The sequence below is a fragment of the Mauremys reevesii genome, linkage group 7, assembly GCF_016161935.1.
Source record: "Mauremys reevesii isolate NIE-2019 linkage group 7, ASM1616193v1, whole genome shotgun sequence".
NCBI classification, from domain to species: Eukaryota; Metazoa; Chordata; order Testudines; family Geoemydidae; genus Mauremys; species Mauremys reevesii.
In genome coordinates this window covers 75,809,780-75,826,425 of record NC_052629.1, presented here as the reverse complement: position 1 = coordinate 75,826,425, position 16,646 = coordinate 75,809,780, and the positions used below count along the sequence as shown (strand labels likewise).

Below are 16,646 nucleotides of genomic sequence, written 5' to 3'. Positions count from 1 at the left end.
TTCATTCTACTTTCACAGTACATTCTTTGCATTTTGTCAAGTCTGCAGTGACAGTGTTTGTAAATCAAACAACATGTGTTGGGTCATCATCTGATATTGCTATAACATTAGATATATGGCAGAATGTGGGTAAAACAGAGCAGAGGACATACAATTCTCCCCCAAAGAGTTCAGTCACAAATGTAATTAATGCACTATTTTTTTAACAAACATCATCAGCATGGAGGGATGTCCTCTGGAATGGTGGCTGAAGCATGAAGGGGCATATAAATGTTTAATATATCTGGCATGTAAATACCTTGCAATGCGGGCTACAAAAGTGTCATGCAAATGCCTGTTCTCACTTTCAGGTGACATTGTAAATAAGAAGCAGGCAGCATTATCTCCCGTAAATGTAAACAAACTTGTTTGTCTTAGCGATTGGCTGAACAAGAAGTAGGACTGAGTGGACTTGTAGGCTCTAAAGTTTTACATTGTTTTGTTTTTGGTACAAAAATAATCTACATTTGCAAGTTACACTTTCACGATAGAAATTGGACTACAGTACTTGTATGAGGTGAATTGAAAAATACTATTTCTTTTGTTCATCATTTGACAATGCAAATATTTGTGTAACCCTTCTGCCAGGCCGAAACGATAGCAGCAAGGGCCGGGTTCAATACATAGGGGTCCCTTCCCCACAACATAATGCAAAACCAGCTCGAGCCCCCACCCAGTGACCTGGGAAAATCTTACACTCACCCCTGGGCACCTCGAAGAGGCAATACTTCCCCTCTCGCAAGCACAGAGTCTTGGTGTAGCAGAAAAGGTTTAATTACATGACAAACAACAAGCATTAAACTGGGAAAATACCTCAGCTAGAGTTCATAGGTCAAACCGTGAGCAAAGACCCACTCCAGCAAATTGGGCCATGTCCTTCTCTCGGGGCCCTTGAGTCCAGCAACCCCCAAATCACCCACAGTCCCAAAAATCCCACAATCCAAAAGTCTCTGTCCCGGGTCAGTGCAGCCCCAGAGCTCAAGAGTCTCTCTGCAGAGGTCCCCCTCCCCAGCCTGGGTAGAAAAGGGGCACCTTACGTGGTTTCGGGGCCAACTGCCCTGCCTCTTCGTGGGGTTCTGCTTCCGCTAGTCATCTCCGCAAACAGCTCAGCTCCGCTTGCTCTGTGGGCTGCTCCGCTCTGCCAGCTGCTCTGGTCCACCAGCTGTCCTGTGAGCCACTCCAGCCGTCCTCGCGAGCTGCTTGGCTCCACTCTGCTCTGCCAGTTGCTCTGCTCCACGGTATGGCTTCAGGCTCCCCCACTCATTAGCACAGTACTCAGTGCTCTCAGCTCAGCAAGTCCAGCTCTTCAGTGATTTCAGCTCTTAGTAGGGGAGCCCCAGTACCAGTGAATTCAGCTCAGTAACCTGCATTTAGACTCTTAAGGGAATCAAAAATTAACTCTGACATTCCACAGTGGAGAGAGGCACAGGTGGAACTGGTGCTTCTGGCTCACACAAAGAGCCTACACCACCAAGTACAGATCTCTGTCCCCAGCCTCTCTCTTTCCAATGGGTTTTGGAACCCATGTGCCCCATCTAGCAAGCGCTATCCAGCTGACAATGAAACCCCCCATCACAAGACAATTTTGTAGTTCCCCATTTACCCAATCAGGGTGACAACATTTCATTCCTCCTGCCCCAATAACAACGAAATTGGGGCTCCCACAGCTGCGAAAATAACCATCCCATGCTGCTTTGCGGTATGCTAAGTGGGGTGGGAGTGCCCATGCAAATAACCGAAATACCAATGCAACACTTTCCGCACTCCCCATAATTTACCACCAGATGTCAGGGTGGGGCTCATCCTGACTCTGCTTATATTTGTAATAAAAATATTACAGGGGGAGGGATAGCTCAGTGGTTTGGGCATTGGCCTGCTAAACACAGAGTTGTGAGTTCAGCCCTTAAGGGAGCCATTTAGGGATCTGGGGCAAAAATCTGTCTGGGGATTGGTCCTGCTTTGAGCAGGGGTTGGACTAGATGACTTCCTGAGGTCCCTTCCAACCCTGATATTCCATGATTGATTCTAAAATGAGCGCTGTACACTTTGTATTCTGTGTTGTAATAAAAATCAATATATTTGAAAATGTAGAAAAATATTTAATAAATTTCAATTGGTATTCTATTGTTTAACAGTGTGATTAATCACAATTAATTATTCTAATTGCAGTTAATTTTTTGAGTGAGTTAACTGAGATTAATCAACAGTCCTGATTATGATTAGAAAACCAACCCCCCCTTTTTGTTTTGTTTTTTTCTTTTCAACTGACATTTTTCTGTTTTGTGTCAGTTTTCTGCCAACATTTTTTGGTTTTCTGGGATTGAAGTGTTTTGATTAAGTCAAAATTTTCCACGAAGAAACTCCAAACATTTTCTGACCAGCTGTAGCTATTTCATAAGAAGTAGACAATGAGGTATGTAAGACACAACCATCTGGCTGTGAGGAATGTGAAGCAGCAACACTTCTCCTCCCTGCGCTGTGATAGTGCTTCATTGCGAATGAAATTTGTGAACCCCCGTGTACAATGTTCAAGAGAAAGACCCCATGCATTATTCCAGTACTGTTACTGTACAGACAGTGTGCAGAGCTCCTTTTACTGTTGGTAACATTGGCTAAGAAATACATCCTGATGGCGTGGACTGTTAAAGATAAGACCAGCTAGCTGTCTTGAATAAATCTAGTTAAAGAACACTTAATCACAGAGTAAATTACATTGCGGGACTGGGATCGATTCAAATGAAAATGAACAACTATACATGACTTCTTTATCAATGAAAAAATAGACTTACAACTCCTGTACAGTTGTATATCAGGTCAAATGAGCAATTGTATTGTGACTGCTACCTCAGTGGCTTGTAGAAAATATATTGATTTTCAAATACTGCATTCCTAGCACCAGTAAGACAAACAAGAGCTCACAGGATGGAGCCCCCCTATGGGCTGCTGGGTGAGTGAATTTGGTTGTGTTGTGAGCAGAGCTGAGTGAATGATGGATTTTTCAGTTTTCTGGGAATTCCAGAAATGGGGAGGAGGTTGCTTTGGTTCAAACCAAAAACAATTTTTTTGAAATTTTCATTGAATCAAAAATGTTGTTTCAAGTCAGTCAGAATGTTTTGTTTCAACAAAATCCAATCCATTCCTTTTGATTTTGACAATATTTAAACATTTTTTATTTAAAAAAATAAAATTAAAGGAAATTTTAAGACAAACATTCATTTTTCACTGAAAAAGTCAAAATGTTTCCTTTGCTCATGTGGAGGAAGCCAAACCCTGTGTTATGTGCTGTGATAAATGAAGGGGAGCGGGGTAGCTCCCTTTTATGGACACCCAGCCAGCCAGTAGCTATAAAATCCCTCTTAGTAGCTGTTCTCTAATTGCTCTACCTGTAAAGGGTTAAAAAGTCTCACTGCTATGCATAGGTAAAAGCAGGGCCGGCTCTAGGTCTTTTGCTACCCCGAGCAAAAAAAAATTTGGCTGCCCCCACCCCAGCCCTGGACTCCCCCCCACACCCTCCTGCTGCCCCAGCCCTGGGCTCTCCCCACACACACGCACCACCTGCCGCCCCAGCTCTGGGCCTCCCCCCACCCACACCCCTGTTGCCCCAGCCCTGGGCTCCCCCTCCAACCCGCACCCCTGCCATCCCAGCCCTGGGCTCTCCCCTCCCGCACCCCCTTCCCCCACCAGTGCCTCCCACCCACATACACCCTGCCGCCCCAGCCCTGGGCTCTGCCCCTCCACCTGCACCCCTGCCGCCCCAGCCCTGGGCTCTCCCCCCCACACACACCCCGTGCTGCCCCAGCTCTGGGCTCTCCCCTTCTCCCCCACCAGTGCCTCCCACCCACATACACCCAGCCGCCCCATCCCTGGGCTCTGCCCCCGCCCCCCCCACCCCCTGCCGCCCCAGCCCTGGGCTCTCCCTGCCCCCACCTGCACCCTCCTTCCACCGCAGCCCTGGGTCACTGGTAACTCGCTCCCAGGGCAGGTCATTCCGCAGGAATTTTAGATGTGCACAGAGCACAGACAGGATTGGTTCCCATATGGTTACAGAATTGCAGTAAAGTGGAACAATTTTCAGCTTGTGTGATTGGAGGATATCTGGGTGCATATTATAAGACTGTCCTCCATAAATGAGGAAAAGTTGAGGTGCCTTTATTATTCTTTTGTTCCACTCTTTCTTTCTACGGGGAATTTGCCAATGCAATATCACTGTCTTCCTTTTAAACACATAAAACAAAAAAAAAGGCAATGGCTGTTGAAAATAGCAATTCCAGTCCTTAAAACCACTGGGAAGCATTTCTTGCTCAATTTTATCCTACTTTTTCTCCAGCAAATTACAGTGGATCAGTATATTTGATTTGGGAGAAATGAAGTAACAGCTGCCCAAATTGAGCCTGAGCACTCCTGAATTTTGAGGTGTTCAAATCTGGAAGGCAGGTGCTAGATTCCCTTTCTGAATATTAGCTAAATCTGGAAAGGAAAAGTCAATTTCTGCTTCCATGGCTCAGAAGTGGAAATCCTCCTACTTGCCTGGTACTGTATCTAAAGCTGCCCAGGTCCAGTAGACCCTCCCTTCCCTTACTTTTCATTTTAAATTCTAGTGGGATCCACATACCTCCCTTGCTAGGCTTCAGATAGAGAGGATCACTGTCCATTTAGTACACCCAATTCTTTCTTTGGGGGCTGCAAGGTGAGGTCACACCAGTATTCCTAATGCAGTCTGGGGATGTCTTCTGAAGGGGATAGCTGGGCCAAAGCCTTCTACTCCTTGGGCACACTTGTTCCCCATTCACAATGCCACCCCACTCCAGCAGCGAGTTCTCCATTCACAGCAAGCTGCAGCATGAGGTTTCAACTACCATACTCCCTCCCCCTCCCTTTCCTATTGATAGTGGCCAAGGGAATGCTGGGAAATGTAGTTCTTTCCCTGCTCCAGGGCTGGCTCTATAGGCAGGGAACTAACCAATGAACTACAGTTCCCAGGGCCCCCTGTTGGTTCTCAGCTCCCAAGCTGGATCCCTGCTGACTGCCGTCCCTGCAAATGGGCTGCCTCAAGCACCTGCTTGCTTTGCTGGTGCCTAGAGCCGCCCCTGGGTAAAAGGAAGTGAGAGGGCACCTGGCCAAAAGAGCCTATGGGAAGGCTAGAACTTTTTAAACTTGAAACAAGACTCCCTTTTTGTCTGTCTGTTGTTGTTCTCCTGGGGAGAGGTGGACAGGGCAGAACTATGCTGTAAGAAGCTTGCACCAGGTATGAAAAATCATCAGTATCATACCTAGAAACTACTCATTTAAAACCCCAGATATGTAAGTAGATCAGGAAATGCCTAGGAAGACGCGATTAGGTTTATCACTTTTATTTTGTTATGGTTTGTGGATTCCTCTGTGCTAACCCCCGGTGCTTTTGTTTTGCTTGTAACCTTTAAGCTGGACCTCAAGACTTGCATCTGAAGAAGTGGGTATTCACCCACGAAAGCTCATGCTGCAGAACGTCTGTTAGTCTATAAGGTGCCACAGGATTCTTTGTTGCTTTGACCTCAAGAAAGCTATTCTTGGTGCTTAATTCTCGTAGTTGCTCTTTTAAAATCTAGCAAGAGCCTGAGTCCCCAGATGTATTTTCTTTCTTTTTTATTAATAAAATTTACCTAAAAACAAAATTGGATTTTTGTGTCTTAAGAGGGTTGTGCAAATGTTGTTTAATTAGCTGGTGGCAACAGCTGATTTCCTGGATGTTAGGAATCATTAAAAAACGGTTAGGGAATAAGACGGAGAATATCTTATTGCCCTTATATAAATCCATGGTACGCCCACATCTTGAATACTGCATATGGATGTGGTCTCCTCATCTCAAAAAAGATATACTGGCATTAGAAAAGGTTCAGAAAAGGGCAACTAAAATGATTAGGGGTTTGGAATGGATCCCATATGAGGAGAGATTAAAGAGGCTAGGACTTTTCAGCTTGGAAAAGAGGAGACTACGAGGGGATATGATAGAGGTATATAAAATCATGAGTGGTGTGAAGAAAGTGAATAAGTAAAAGTTTTATTTACTTGTTCCCATAATATAAGAACTAGGGACCACCAAATGAAATTATTGGGCAGCAGGTTTAAAACAAATAAAAGGAAGTTCTTCACACAGCGCACAGTCAACCTGTGGAACTCCTTGCCTGAAGAGGTTGTAAAGGCTAGGACTATAACAGGGTTTAAAAGAGAACTAGGTAAATTCATGGAGCTTAAGTCCATCAATGGCTGTTAGCCAGGATGGGTAAGGAATGGTGTCCCTAGCGTCTGTTTGTCAGAGGGTGGAGATGGATGGCAAGAGAGAGATCACTTGATCATTACCTGTTAGGTTCACTCCCTCTGGGGCACCTGGAATTGATCACTATCGGTAGACAGGATACTGGGCTGGATGAACCTTTGGTCTGACCCAGTATGGCCTTTCTTATGTTCTTACATTGCTTTCTAGGAGCCTGCCAGCTCTGCGCCAACTGGACTTTTAACAGCCCAGTCTGCAGTGCTGACCGGAGCCACCAGGGTCCCTTTTTGACTGGGTGTTCTGGTTGAAAACTAGACACCTGGCAACCCTACTGCCTAACTTTGGACAGTAACCAAAGGCAAATGGTGTATCTTCCTCCTCGGTGTCATCTTTGGCAGCCCATTCTGAAGCCTTTGTATTATCATCCCGAATCCAGGGAACAGAAGATGCAATTGTCCCCCACGGGGGCCCTGATATTGTATTTTGTTCTTGTCCTATTTCTCTTTTGCTTTCATCGCTGCTATAATTTCTCCCACTTTTCTTCCTAAAAATAGCTTAATCTATTTAGTTTATCCAGGAGAAGGGTGCTTTATCACAATCTATAGGTACTGTGACAGGGTCAGGCCAGATGGCGACAGGAGAGTGATGGAACGCAGATATATTAGCCCCAGGTGAAGTAGGTCTGTTGCCGGCACAAAAAGGCCTGAGGCTACAGCAACAGTGATTCGTTGCCCGGAGTGCCTTGCTCCAATTAGACACACCAGGGTGGAGAAGCAAAAAAAAGGTTTATTTGAGATCTCAAAGCGCAGGATGCTTGGAGGTACACACCTCAGATCAAGCACACCCCAGACAAGCAGCTCTCTGTCTTTATACATGATCTTAGCTAAGCATGTCTATTACCCCCAATGCCCAGCTCCCCCCTCCCCCCCCTCTTCTCCCTCCTTTTCAGTTCCCATACAGCAAATACATTATGAAGCAGCAATTACTCTAAACAGGTTAGATCATACTTGGCAAAAAACATATTATCTCGTTAGTAACTTTTCTTGACTGGTCATTCTGTTTCACTCCCTTTAGCCAGGTGCAAGCAGGCTGTATAATTGCCTCCTGGTACTGATAACTAGTTGCCACACATTCCATTCTTTCCATCTAGCCTGTGGGGTTAATTAAAGTCTAAACATGGACGCGGTTCGGACAAGCAGAGGCCTAATACAGGGAGCCTTCATTGGCACTGTCATTTTCCACCCTTCTGTTAACACTGGGCCATGCCTGGTGCCACCAACAATTCCCTCCTTTGAGAATACTCAACAAACCTTTGGCTGAGTGTTCTCATATACTGTGGACAAAACGTAATTGAGTTCTATGGAGCTGGGGCTGTCAATGAGAGGGTACATAGGGACCTTCGGGGCACGGGGGGTACAAAGTTTACGGAGGAGCAGTTTAAAACAAGCAAGCAGGAGGAGGGTGACCAGGCATAGTATCACAGCTGTGAGGAGGAGACGCACAAGGCCACTTCCCAGTCCTCCTAGGTTGGGCAACCAACTCCAAAGGGAATCAAAAATTGTGGGTTCCCTTTCCTGGGCCTTCCACTCCTCGAAAGCCTGTTCGGCTGACAGGATGTGTTTGTTAATGTCCTGTGAGTTTTCTGGGACATAAGTACAACATTCGTTCCCAATAAGGGCACATACCCCGCCCTGAGAGGCTAAAACATAATCTAGGGCCTGTCTGTTCTGCAAGGCCAGCAACCGGAGCTGATAAAGCTCTGAGTTAAGACTTTTTTCTATGGCCAGGGTCTCATTAGCAAACTTGGTGAGAAACGTAGAGAGCTTACGGTAAATTTGAGACAGCCGGCCCACCCCATAGGATTGGAGGAGGATCATGCCAAGTCTGTCTCCCTCCCTAATGGGCTCTGGGGTGGCATACAAGGACCTACGCTGCCTGGGGCGACCAGGGGGCAGCTTAGGGAGCACTCGAAGGGGAGGGGCAAGATATCCTACATAACAGCTTCCATACCACCGATTCGGGAGCCACTTATAGGCAGAGGTACCACAAACGTAAAAGGAGTGGCCATTTCCTACCAACCCATTATTCCCACTTCTCCATTGTCTTGCTTTGGCACCACTGAGAGTTCCAAATCGGGCGATGGAGTTGGATTTGCCATTAACATAGACTGGGAGAGAATCATTATCATCAGGGGAGACATAATACTGACAGGTGCTATTTCCAGCAGACCAAGTGTGATTGTCGGACTGGAACTGTTGATAGCACACTAACCAGGGGTCCACTGACCGTAGCCTAATAGGGGTAGGAATACGTGTCGAGTTGGCCTGCGGTTCCCAGGGGTCGTCCCTCAATGCATACTGGGATTCAATAGTACAGTTTTGTGACAAGAGGGTACTCGAGGTGTTCTTTCCCCTACTGAACCATCCCCAACAGAGATCTGACCAATTTTGGGGAACCACCCTCCAGGGCAACCCAGCTGCATGGTGCGGGATTTGGGAGCATATCCAGAAGTTAGAGAGATTAAACTCTTGGGCAAAGCAAATCTTCAGGTTCTCATACGTATTTGACTCTAATTTGTTAGGGGTTCCCCTCCATCCCGCATGTGCCTGGGGAGAAACGGGAGTTAACGAGAGGAGTGTTCCCATGGCAAAGAGTAACACTGTGGCAAACCCTAGGCCTGGATTCATACTGGGCAAGTGATCCTAAGGCCTAACAATTACAATTCCCCAAATACCCACAAAATTACTACTACTACTAACAAGCAGATTAAAAACAAAAGGGACCAAGCCCACAGGTTAGGCTGGCCCTGTGAAAATAAACACACCCAATGCTCAGAGTGTTCACGGGGAGTGCACTGTAACTGTCCAAAGGGGTCACAGGGCATTCCCAGCAGGCCTTACTGTCGCCTGAATAACAGCTTAAGTCCCAGATCGTCGTTGGCAGTCTTCTCCGCAGGTTGGACGGTCCACCGTTCAGGAGCTGGCACTGCTTTCAGACGGGAGTAGTGGATCCAGTTCTTGTATCCCTCGACCTTTGCTGCTGTGTGGGTGATCAGCAGGACGGTGTGAGGTCCCTTCCACTTCTCTTGGAGAGGCTCGTCCTTCCAGGTACGAACGAGAACGGAGTCACCAGGCTGCAGGGAGTGGACAGGGGCATCCAGCGGGAGAGGCTGCAAATCTTTGGTATATCTGTGGAGAGAACAGAGAACAGCAGACAGAGAGCACATGTACTGAGATAAGAAACCGCAGCCTACCTCCCACTCCCCTAACAGAACCGGTGTACCATTCATAGGCCATGCCCTCCCAAACATAATCTCGAAGGGACTAAGCCCTAACCTGCCCTTTGGGAGAGCACGAACTCGGAGCAAAACAAGGGGTAAGGCATCAGGCCACCGAAGAGAAGCCTCTTGGCAGACCTTTGAGAGATGCCACTTGAGTGTCTGATTAGTACGTTCCACTACTCCACTGGCCTGTGGTCGCCATGGAGTGTGGAGCTTCCAGGTGATTTGTAGAACATCCGAAATCCCCTGAATGACTTGCGATGTGAAGTGTGTTCCATTGTCAGATTCCATCCACTGGGGGAGTCCAAAGCGAGGAATGATCTCCTTGACAAACTTGAGAGCCACTGTTCTGGCAGTGTTGTTTCGGCATGGGAAGGCTTCAGGCCATCTGCTGAATCGATCCACCATGACAAGGAGGTACCTGAACCCTTGGGTCCGGGGGAACTCAGTGAAGTCTACTTGCCACACCAATCCTGGCCCTGGGGTAGGTTCCAGAGTGGCTGGTGGCACTGACACTCCTGGTCGAGGGTTGTTCTTTTGACAGACTAAACACTCAGCCTGTACCTGGGAAGCCAGGGATCTTAATCCAGAGGTTAGAAAATACTTATTCATAAGCTGGGTGAGAGCCTCCCTTCCAGCGTGAGTGGTCTGATATAGTTTCTGTAGTACTGGCCGTATTAGGCTTTTAGGTAGGAGGATTTTTCCTTCTGTGGAGTGGAGCCATCCCTCCTTTTTCTGGAGCCCAAGGGAGTCGGCCAGATTCTTTTCTTCACGAGAGTACTGAGGGGCTGGGAGCTCACCCACTGATGGGATGAGGGCATGCACATGGGCCTCCTCAGCTTCCAATGGTTCCAGGGTGGCAGCCCGCTTGGCTTCCCTGTCGGCCCTGGCATTGCCCTTGGCTACGTCCTGGTCTTCTCGTTGATGAGCTTTGCAGTGCACCACTGCTACCTCTGAGGGGAGCTGCACCGCTTCCAGAAGCCGGAGAATCTGTGTCCCATGCTTGACTGGGGACCCCTGAGCTGTAAGCATTCCCCTTTGTTTCCACAGACCAGCGTGAGCATGCAATACCCCAAAAGCATATTTTGAGTCAGTAAAAATATTAACCCGTTTGTCTTTTGCCAGTTCAAGTGCACGGGTTAATGCTACAAGTTCAGCAAGTTGGGCAGATGATCCAGCAGGTAAACTCTCTGCTTCCACTGTATCATAGAGGGTCACAACAGCATAGCCCGCCCTCCTTTGCCCATCTATGACAGCACTGCTCCCATCAGTATACCACTCACAGTCTGCATTTGAGAGGGGTTGATCTTTTAAATCTGGACGGCTGGAGTACTGGGCATCTATGATTTCTAAACAGTCATGTTCCTGCTCCTCTGTTTCTGGTAACATAGTGGCTGGGTTGAGGGAGGGGCAGGTCTGCAGGGTAACTTCAGGATTTTCTAGGAGTTTAGCCTGGTACCGAGCTACCCGAGCCTGCGTGAGCCAGAGACCTCCCTTAGTGTCCAGCAGGGCTTGAACCATATGAGGGGTATACACCTGCACAGTCCCCCCCAAGTCAGTTTCTCTGCTTCACCAAGCACTAGGGCAGTTGCCGCGACAGCTCGCAAGCAAGCTGGCCACCCCTTGGCAACTTGATCCAGTTGTTTAGAGAAATATGCCACAGGACGTTTCCAAGTGCCTAATAATTGAGTAAGCACCCCTAGAGCCACTCCCTTCCTTTCATGCACATACAGTTGAAACGGCTTAAAAATGTCTGGCAGACCGAGTGCTGGAGCTTCCATTAGCTTTCTCTTTAATACTTTAAATGCCTTGTCAGCTTCTGAGGACCAGTGAAAGGGATCGTGATCCATTCCCTTAACACATTCATACAAGGGCTTAGCCCACAGTCCAAACTCTGGGATCCATATTCTGCAAAAGCCTGCCATGCCCAGAAAAGCCCTGAGCTGTTTACGATTGCTTGGGACAGGAATTTGACAGATTGCTTCCTTCCTTTCATTTGAAAGCTGTCTCTCACCCTGTCTTATGTGAAATCCTAAGTACTGTACTTCTGAGAGGGCAATTTGAGCCTTGCTCTGAGCTACCCGCAACAAAGTTCAGGAGGCTCACAGTGGTGTGGAGGCAAGGGGTTAATCCCACCGCCCCTATTAACAGGTCGTCAACATACTGCAGGAGGAGAATCCCGTCCGGAGTATTCCACTCCTCCAGGTCTTTGGCCAGAGCCTGGCCGAACAGCGTGGGGGAGTTCTTAAATCCCTGGGCTAACACAGTCCAGCAAAGCTGCCTTTTAACCCTTCGGCCGTCTTCCCACTCGAAGGAGAAAATCTCCTGAGATTGTGTGTCAATAGGAATTGTGAAGAAAGCATCTTTCAGGTCTAGGACTGAAAAGTGGGTGTACTGCCCTCCTATAGATGCCAACAGTGTATATGGGTTTGGAACAAGGGGGTGCAGAGTCTTAACCCTTTCATTAACTGCCCTCAGGTCCTGGACCAGCCGATAGGTGCCATTGGGCTTTCGAACAGGCAGGATGGGGGTGTTCCAGGCTGACTGACATTCTCGCAGTACCCCGTACTTCAGAAACTGATTTATAGTTTCCTGCAGCCCTTCTCTGGCCTCCCTCTTGATCGGATACTGCTTGATCCACACCGGACCTTTTCCTGGCAGGAGCTGAACTTTAATGGGGGTGTGATGTACTGCCTTTCCTGGGACCCCCGATGCCCATACTAGAGGAAAAACCTGGTCCTCCCACTGGCTCCACTCTGGGGCTTGCATGGCTGAGGGCTCAACTGCAAGAGTCATTATCCAGGCATTCTCTGGGGGCAAGGTGAGGGTGATTTCATCTTGGGTGAAGTGCAGGGTGGCACCTAAGCGACAAAGCAGATCCCGTCCCAGTAGAGGCGTTGGGCAGTCAGGGAGGTAAACCAGCTTGTGGGAGAGAGTTCTGTCTCCCAAAGCACATTCTGCTGGGGCATACACTGGACATTTGATTCCTTTTCCTGTAGCGCCGACCACAGTGAGGGAATCTGCCACAGGCAGCTGGAGGGGTTGATTTACAGCGGTTCGAGCTGCTCCAGAGTCTACTAAAAAGTCTATTTCAGAATTTCCCACCCGCATTTTTACTCGGGGTTCCGAGGGCAGGATAGTCCGTCTCCCCTGACACCCCTAGTCTTGATTCTCTGCTGCCATCATAGGGGTATCTTCCCTCTCGGGGCACTCATTTTTCCAGTGTCCCTCCTTCCGGCATATGGCACACTGATTGCGACCCAAACGCCTTTCCTGTGAGCCAGGGCGCCCATGTCCACGACCTCTCATTCCCCGGCCCCTTCCACCACCTTCCTGAAACTTCCTCTTGTCACTGGCCTGTACTGCTGCAACCATCATCTTCACTTGCCTTTTTTCCTTCTCTCCCTCTCTAAGGCTGTAAACCTTGTTTGCAGTTTCCAAAATCTGTGCCACAGACATGCCCATCAAATCCTCCTTTTTCTGCAATTTCCTTTTAATGTCAGGGGCAGCACGGCTGGTAAAGATACCTTTTATAATTGCCTCAGTTGCTGCATTATCAGGGTCTGCGTTAGTGTTTTGCCGAATGGTATCCCGGATGCGCTGCAGAAAAGCGACCGGACTTTCCTTAAGCTCCTGTATGAGCTCATAAGATTTGGCCCAATTGTTATGGCGAACAGCTGAGCGTCGGAGTCCTAGCAAGAGCAGCTCCTTGTACACAGTGAGGCGGGTCTGACCATTAGGCTCATTAGGATTCCACCTAGGATCTGCTAGGGGGACCATATTGGCAGGAGTGGCAACATTAGCTGGATCCCGATCATGCCTTAGTTGTGCTTCTTCTCTTGCCTTAGCTATAACCTGATTCCTCTCCACTTCAGACAACAGGGTCCTCATAAGGATATTACAGTCATCCCAGTCAGGCTTGTGACTGGCAAAACATCCCTCAAAAACCGAAATAAACTTGCTGGGATTCGTGGAGAATTCCCCTGCCTGTGCCTTAAAGGCTGCTAAGTCCACTGGGTTAAAAGGCACATGTGAGTAAACTAGCATAGTAGTGGCCCGGCGCCCCTCTGCTCCCGGGCGAGCCACCACAGTCTCAGTAATCAACGGATAAAATCCCACTGAAGGAGCAATCTCTGAAACCTGAGGCATCTGGTCTTTATACGGTGGGAGTGTAGGAGCCGAAGGGGACACCGACTCTGCCATTACAACCGGGGAGGAGTTCGGGGAACTAACAACAGTGACTGCCGAGCCTGTCGGAGTCAGATTACACTCTTGCAACAGATCTGACCTATCTCTCAACAACATAAACAACTGTGCATACATAAATTCATTCCACTTATTCATTCGCTGACAAAACAAAGCTAATTGAAGGATCGTGTTGTAATTAAGTGATCCCTCCGGTGGCCACCTTTCCTGGCCCTCTAGCTGATACTGAGGCCAGTTTACTGTACAGAATCTTTTCAGTTTACTTTTAGTCAATGGATCTTTTTCAAACACTTTCCAATTCATCAGAATGCATTCTAAGGGTGTACACCGTACCCTGCCTGTACTCTGTCCCTGCCCCATACCTATGGGAAGACACTGGGCGTCCCCAGGTCTTAACAGGCAAACAAAAGGTTAAGAGCACTGGACTGTTCCTACCTTATTCACGAGACCGGTTCCCCACCGTCGCCCGCAGCTGCTTCTCCACTATCTGAGCGCGTTGCACCATAGTGCCCTCCGGGGTCGACCATACCGCGTCTCCGCCGAGGCCCCCGATGAAGTCACCGGTGCGCGCTAGGCATCGGTCGTCGCCGCAATCCGTCGACCTCCAGGAGGGGTCCGGGCAAGGCTAAATTTAGCCTCAAGCCCACCCAGGGACGCCAAAACTGTTGCCGGCACAAAAAGGCCTGAGGCTACAGCAACAGTGATTCGTTGCCCGGAGTGCCTTGCTCCAATTAGACACACCAGGGTGGAGAAGCAAAAAAAAGGTTTATTTGAGATCTCAAAGCGCAGGATGCTTGGAGGTACACACCTCAGATCAAGCACACCCCAGACAAGCAGCTCTCTGTCTTTATACATGATCTTAGCTAAGCATGTCTATTACCCCCAATGCCCAGCTCCCCCCTCCCCCCCCTCTTCTCCCTCCTTTTCAGTTCCCATACAGCAAATACATTATGAAGCAGCAATTACTCTAAACAGGTTAGATCATACTTGGCAAAAAACATATTATCTCGTTAGTAACTTTTCTTGACCGGTCATTCTGTTTCACTCCCTTTAGCCAGGTGCAAGCAGGCTGTATAATTGCCTCCTGGTACTGATAACTAGTTGCCACACATTCCATTCTTTCCATCTAGCCTGTGGGGTTAATTAAAGTCTAAACATGGACGCGGTTCGGACAAGCAGAGGCCTAATACAGGGAGCCTTCACTGGCACTGTCATTTTCCACCCTTCTGTTAACACTGGGCCATGCCTGGTGCCACCAACAGGTCCCCTTTCCCTGGGTAAGATAACAGGGAAGGTTCCAGAACAATCAGGAGCTTTCTGGAAACAATTAAGGCAGACAGGCTGATTAGAACACCTGCAGCCAATCAAGAAGCTGCTAGAATCAATTAAGGCAGGCTAATCAGGGCACCTGGGTTTAAAAAGGAGCTCACTTCAGTTTGTGGTGTGCATGTGAGGAGCTGGGAGCAAAAGGGCAAGGAGCTGAGAGTGAGGGGGGGGGGTGCTGCTGGAGGACTGAGAAGTACAAGCGTTATCAGACATCAGGAGGAAGGTCCTGTGGTGAGGATAAAGAAGGTGTTTGGAGGAGGCCATGGGGAAGTAGCTGTCATGCAGCTGTTACAGGAGGCACTATAGACAGCTGCAATCCATGGGGCCCTGGGCTGGAACCCAGAGTAGAGGACGAGCCCGGGTTCCCCCCAAACCTCCCAACTCCTGATAAGACACAGGAGGAGTTGACCCAGACTGTGAGTTCCACCAGAGAGGAAGATCTCTGAGGCGAGCAAATCCGCCAATAAGCACAGGACCCACCAAGATAGAGGAGGAACTTTGTCACAGTACCTACAGGGGGATGAGATTTTTGATAACAGAAAGGTGTTTACTCTGGCAGAAAAATGCATAATGGGAGCCAATGGTTGGACACTGAAACTAGACAAATTCAGACTAGAAAAAAAGCACAAATTTTCAACAGTGAGTGGTAATTAAACATTTGAACAGCTTACCTGTGGATGAGTTGGGTTTTCCCTCACTTGTTGTTTTATAAATCGGACGGGATTTCTTTTTAAAAGATACACTCTAGCTCAAACAGGTGTCATGGACTTGATGCAGAAGTTACTGGGTGAGGGTCTCTGGCCTGCCTTATTCAGAAGGTCAGACTAGATGATCATAATGGTCCATTCTGGCCTTAGAATATATTATCTTTTGAAGGAAGTAAAGCAGAGAGGGGCTGCAATGTGAGCCCCTCATAGCTCTTCTGGGGAAGAGACTGCATTTGGAGACTGTATTTATTTTATTCATAGACATTATTTCTAATAATAATGGAAATACGACTGTGTTAATGTGCTTTAGATGTCCTTTAGTTCATGCCAGCAGAATCTACATGAGGCAATTAGAGCACCATACGTCAAAGTTCTCTACAGTTCACACCCCATAGGGCAGCTGCAGCACTGTGCAGACAAATACGAACTAGGCCCCTAAATTGAAGACTTTGGTGACAAAAGGTGGAAAAATACCCTCAGTCATGGGGGCTAATATAATCTCCATTGTCTCTTCTGCTTGTTTCCCCTAGCCCACAATAGTCACTTAAGTCTTATGCAGATGGAGTCTGCTGCTTGTTCTCATCCAAATTCCAGTGTCATTCCAGTGCTGGGAAAGATGCTCAAACACACTGCCAGGGCCGTCCTTAGGCATACACAGCATATGCGGTTGCATTGGGCACCTGAAAATTTGGGGCACCCCTGGGTTTTAGTGGCTATCCTCCCGCCTCTTCCTAACCTAGTTCGGACCCTTCCTGCAGGCTCCCACCACAGCCGGCTGCTGCAGCCTATTGGGACTTCCTTCTGAGGGAATCTAGTACTTAAAAGTGAAAAAGCCTTC

The 16,646-nt window shown here is 48.1% G+C and overlaps 1 protein-coding gene across 1 annotated transcript; it reads right to left on the bottom strand.

The window, feature by feature from the left end:
- Positions 1 to 10,181: 10,181 nt before the first annotated feature.
- Positions 10,182 to 11,245, bottom strand: LOC120409242 (the record flags this gene model as incomplete). The annotated part of the gene is made up of 1 exon (XM_039546969.1): positions 10,182 to 11,245. A coding segment is annotated over exon 1 (909 nt), but the record flags the coding sequence as incomplete, so codon positions are not given.
- Positions 11,246 to 16,646: the final 5,401 nt, after the last annotated feature.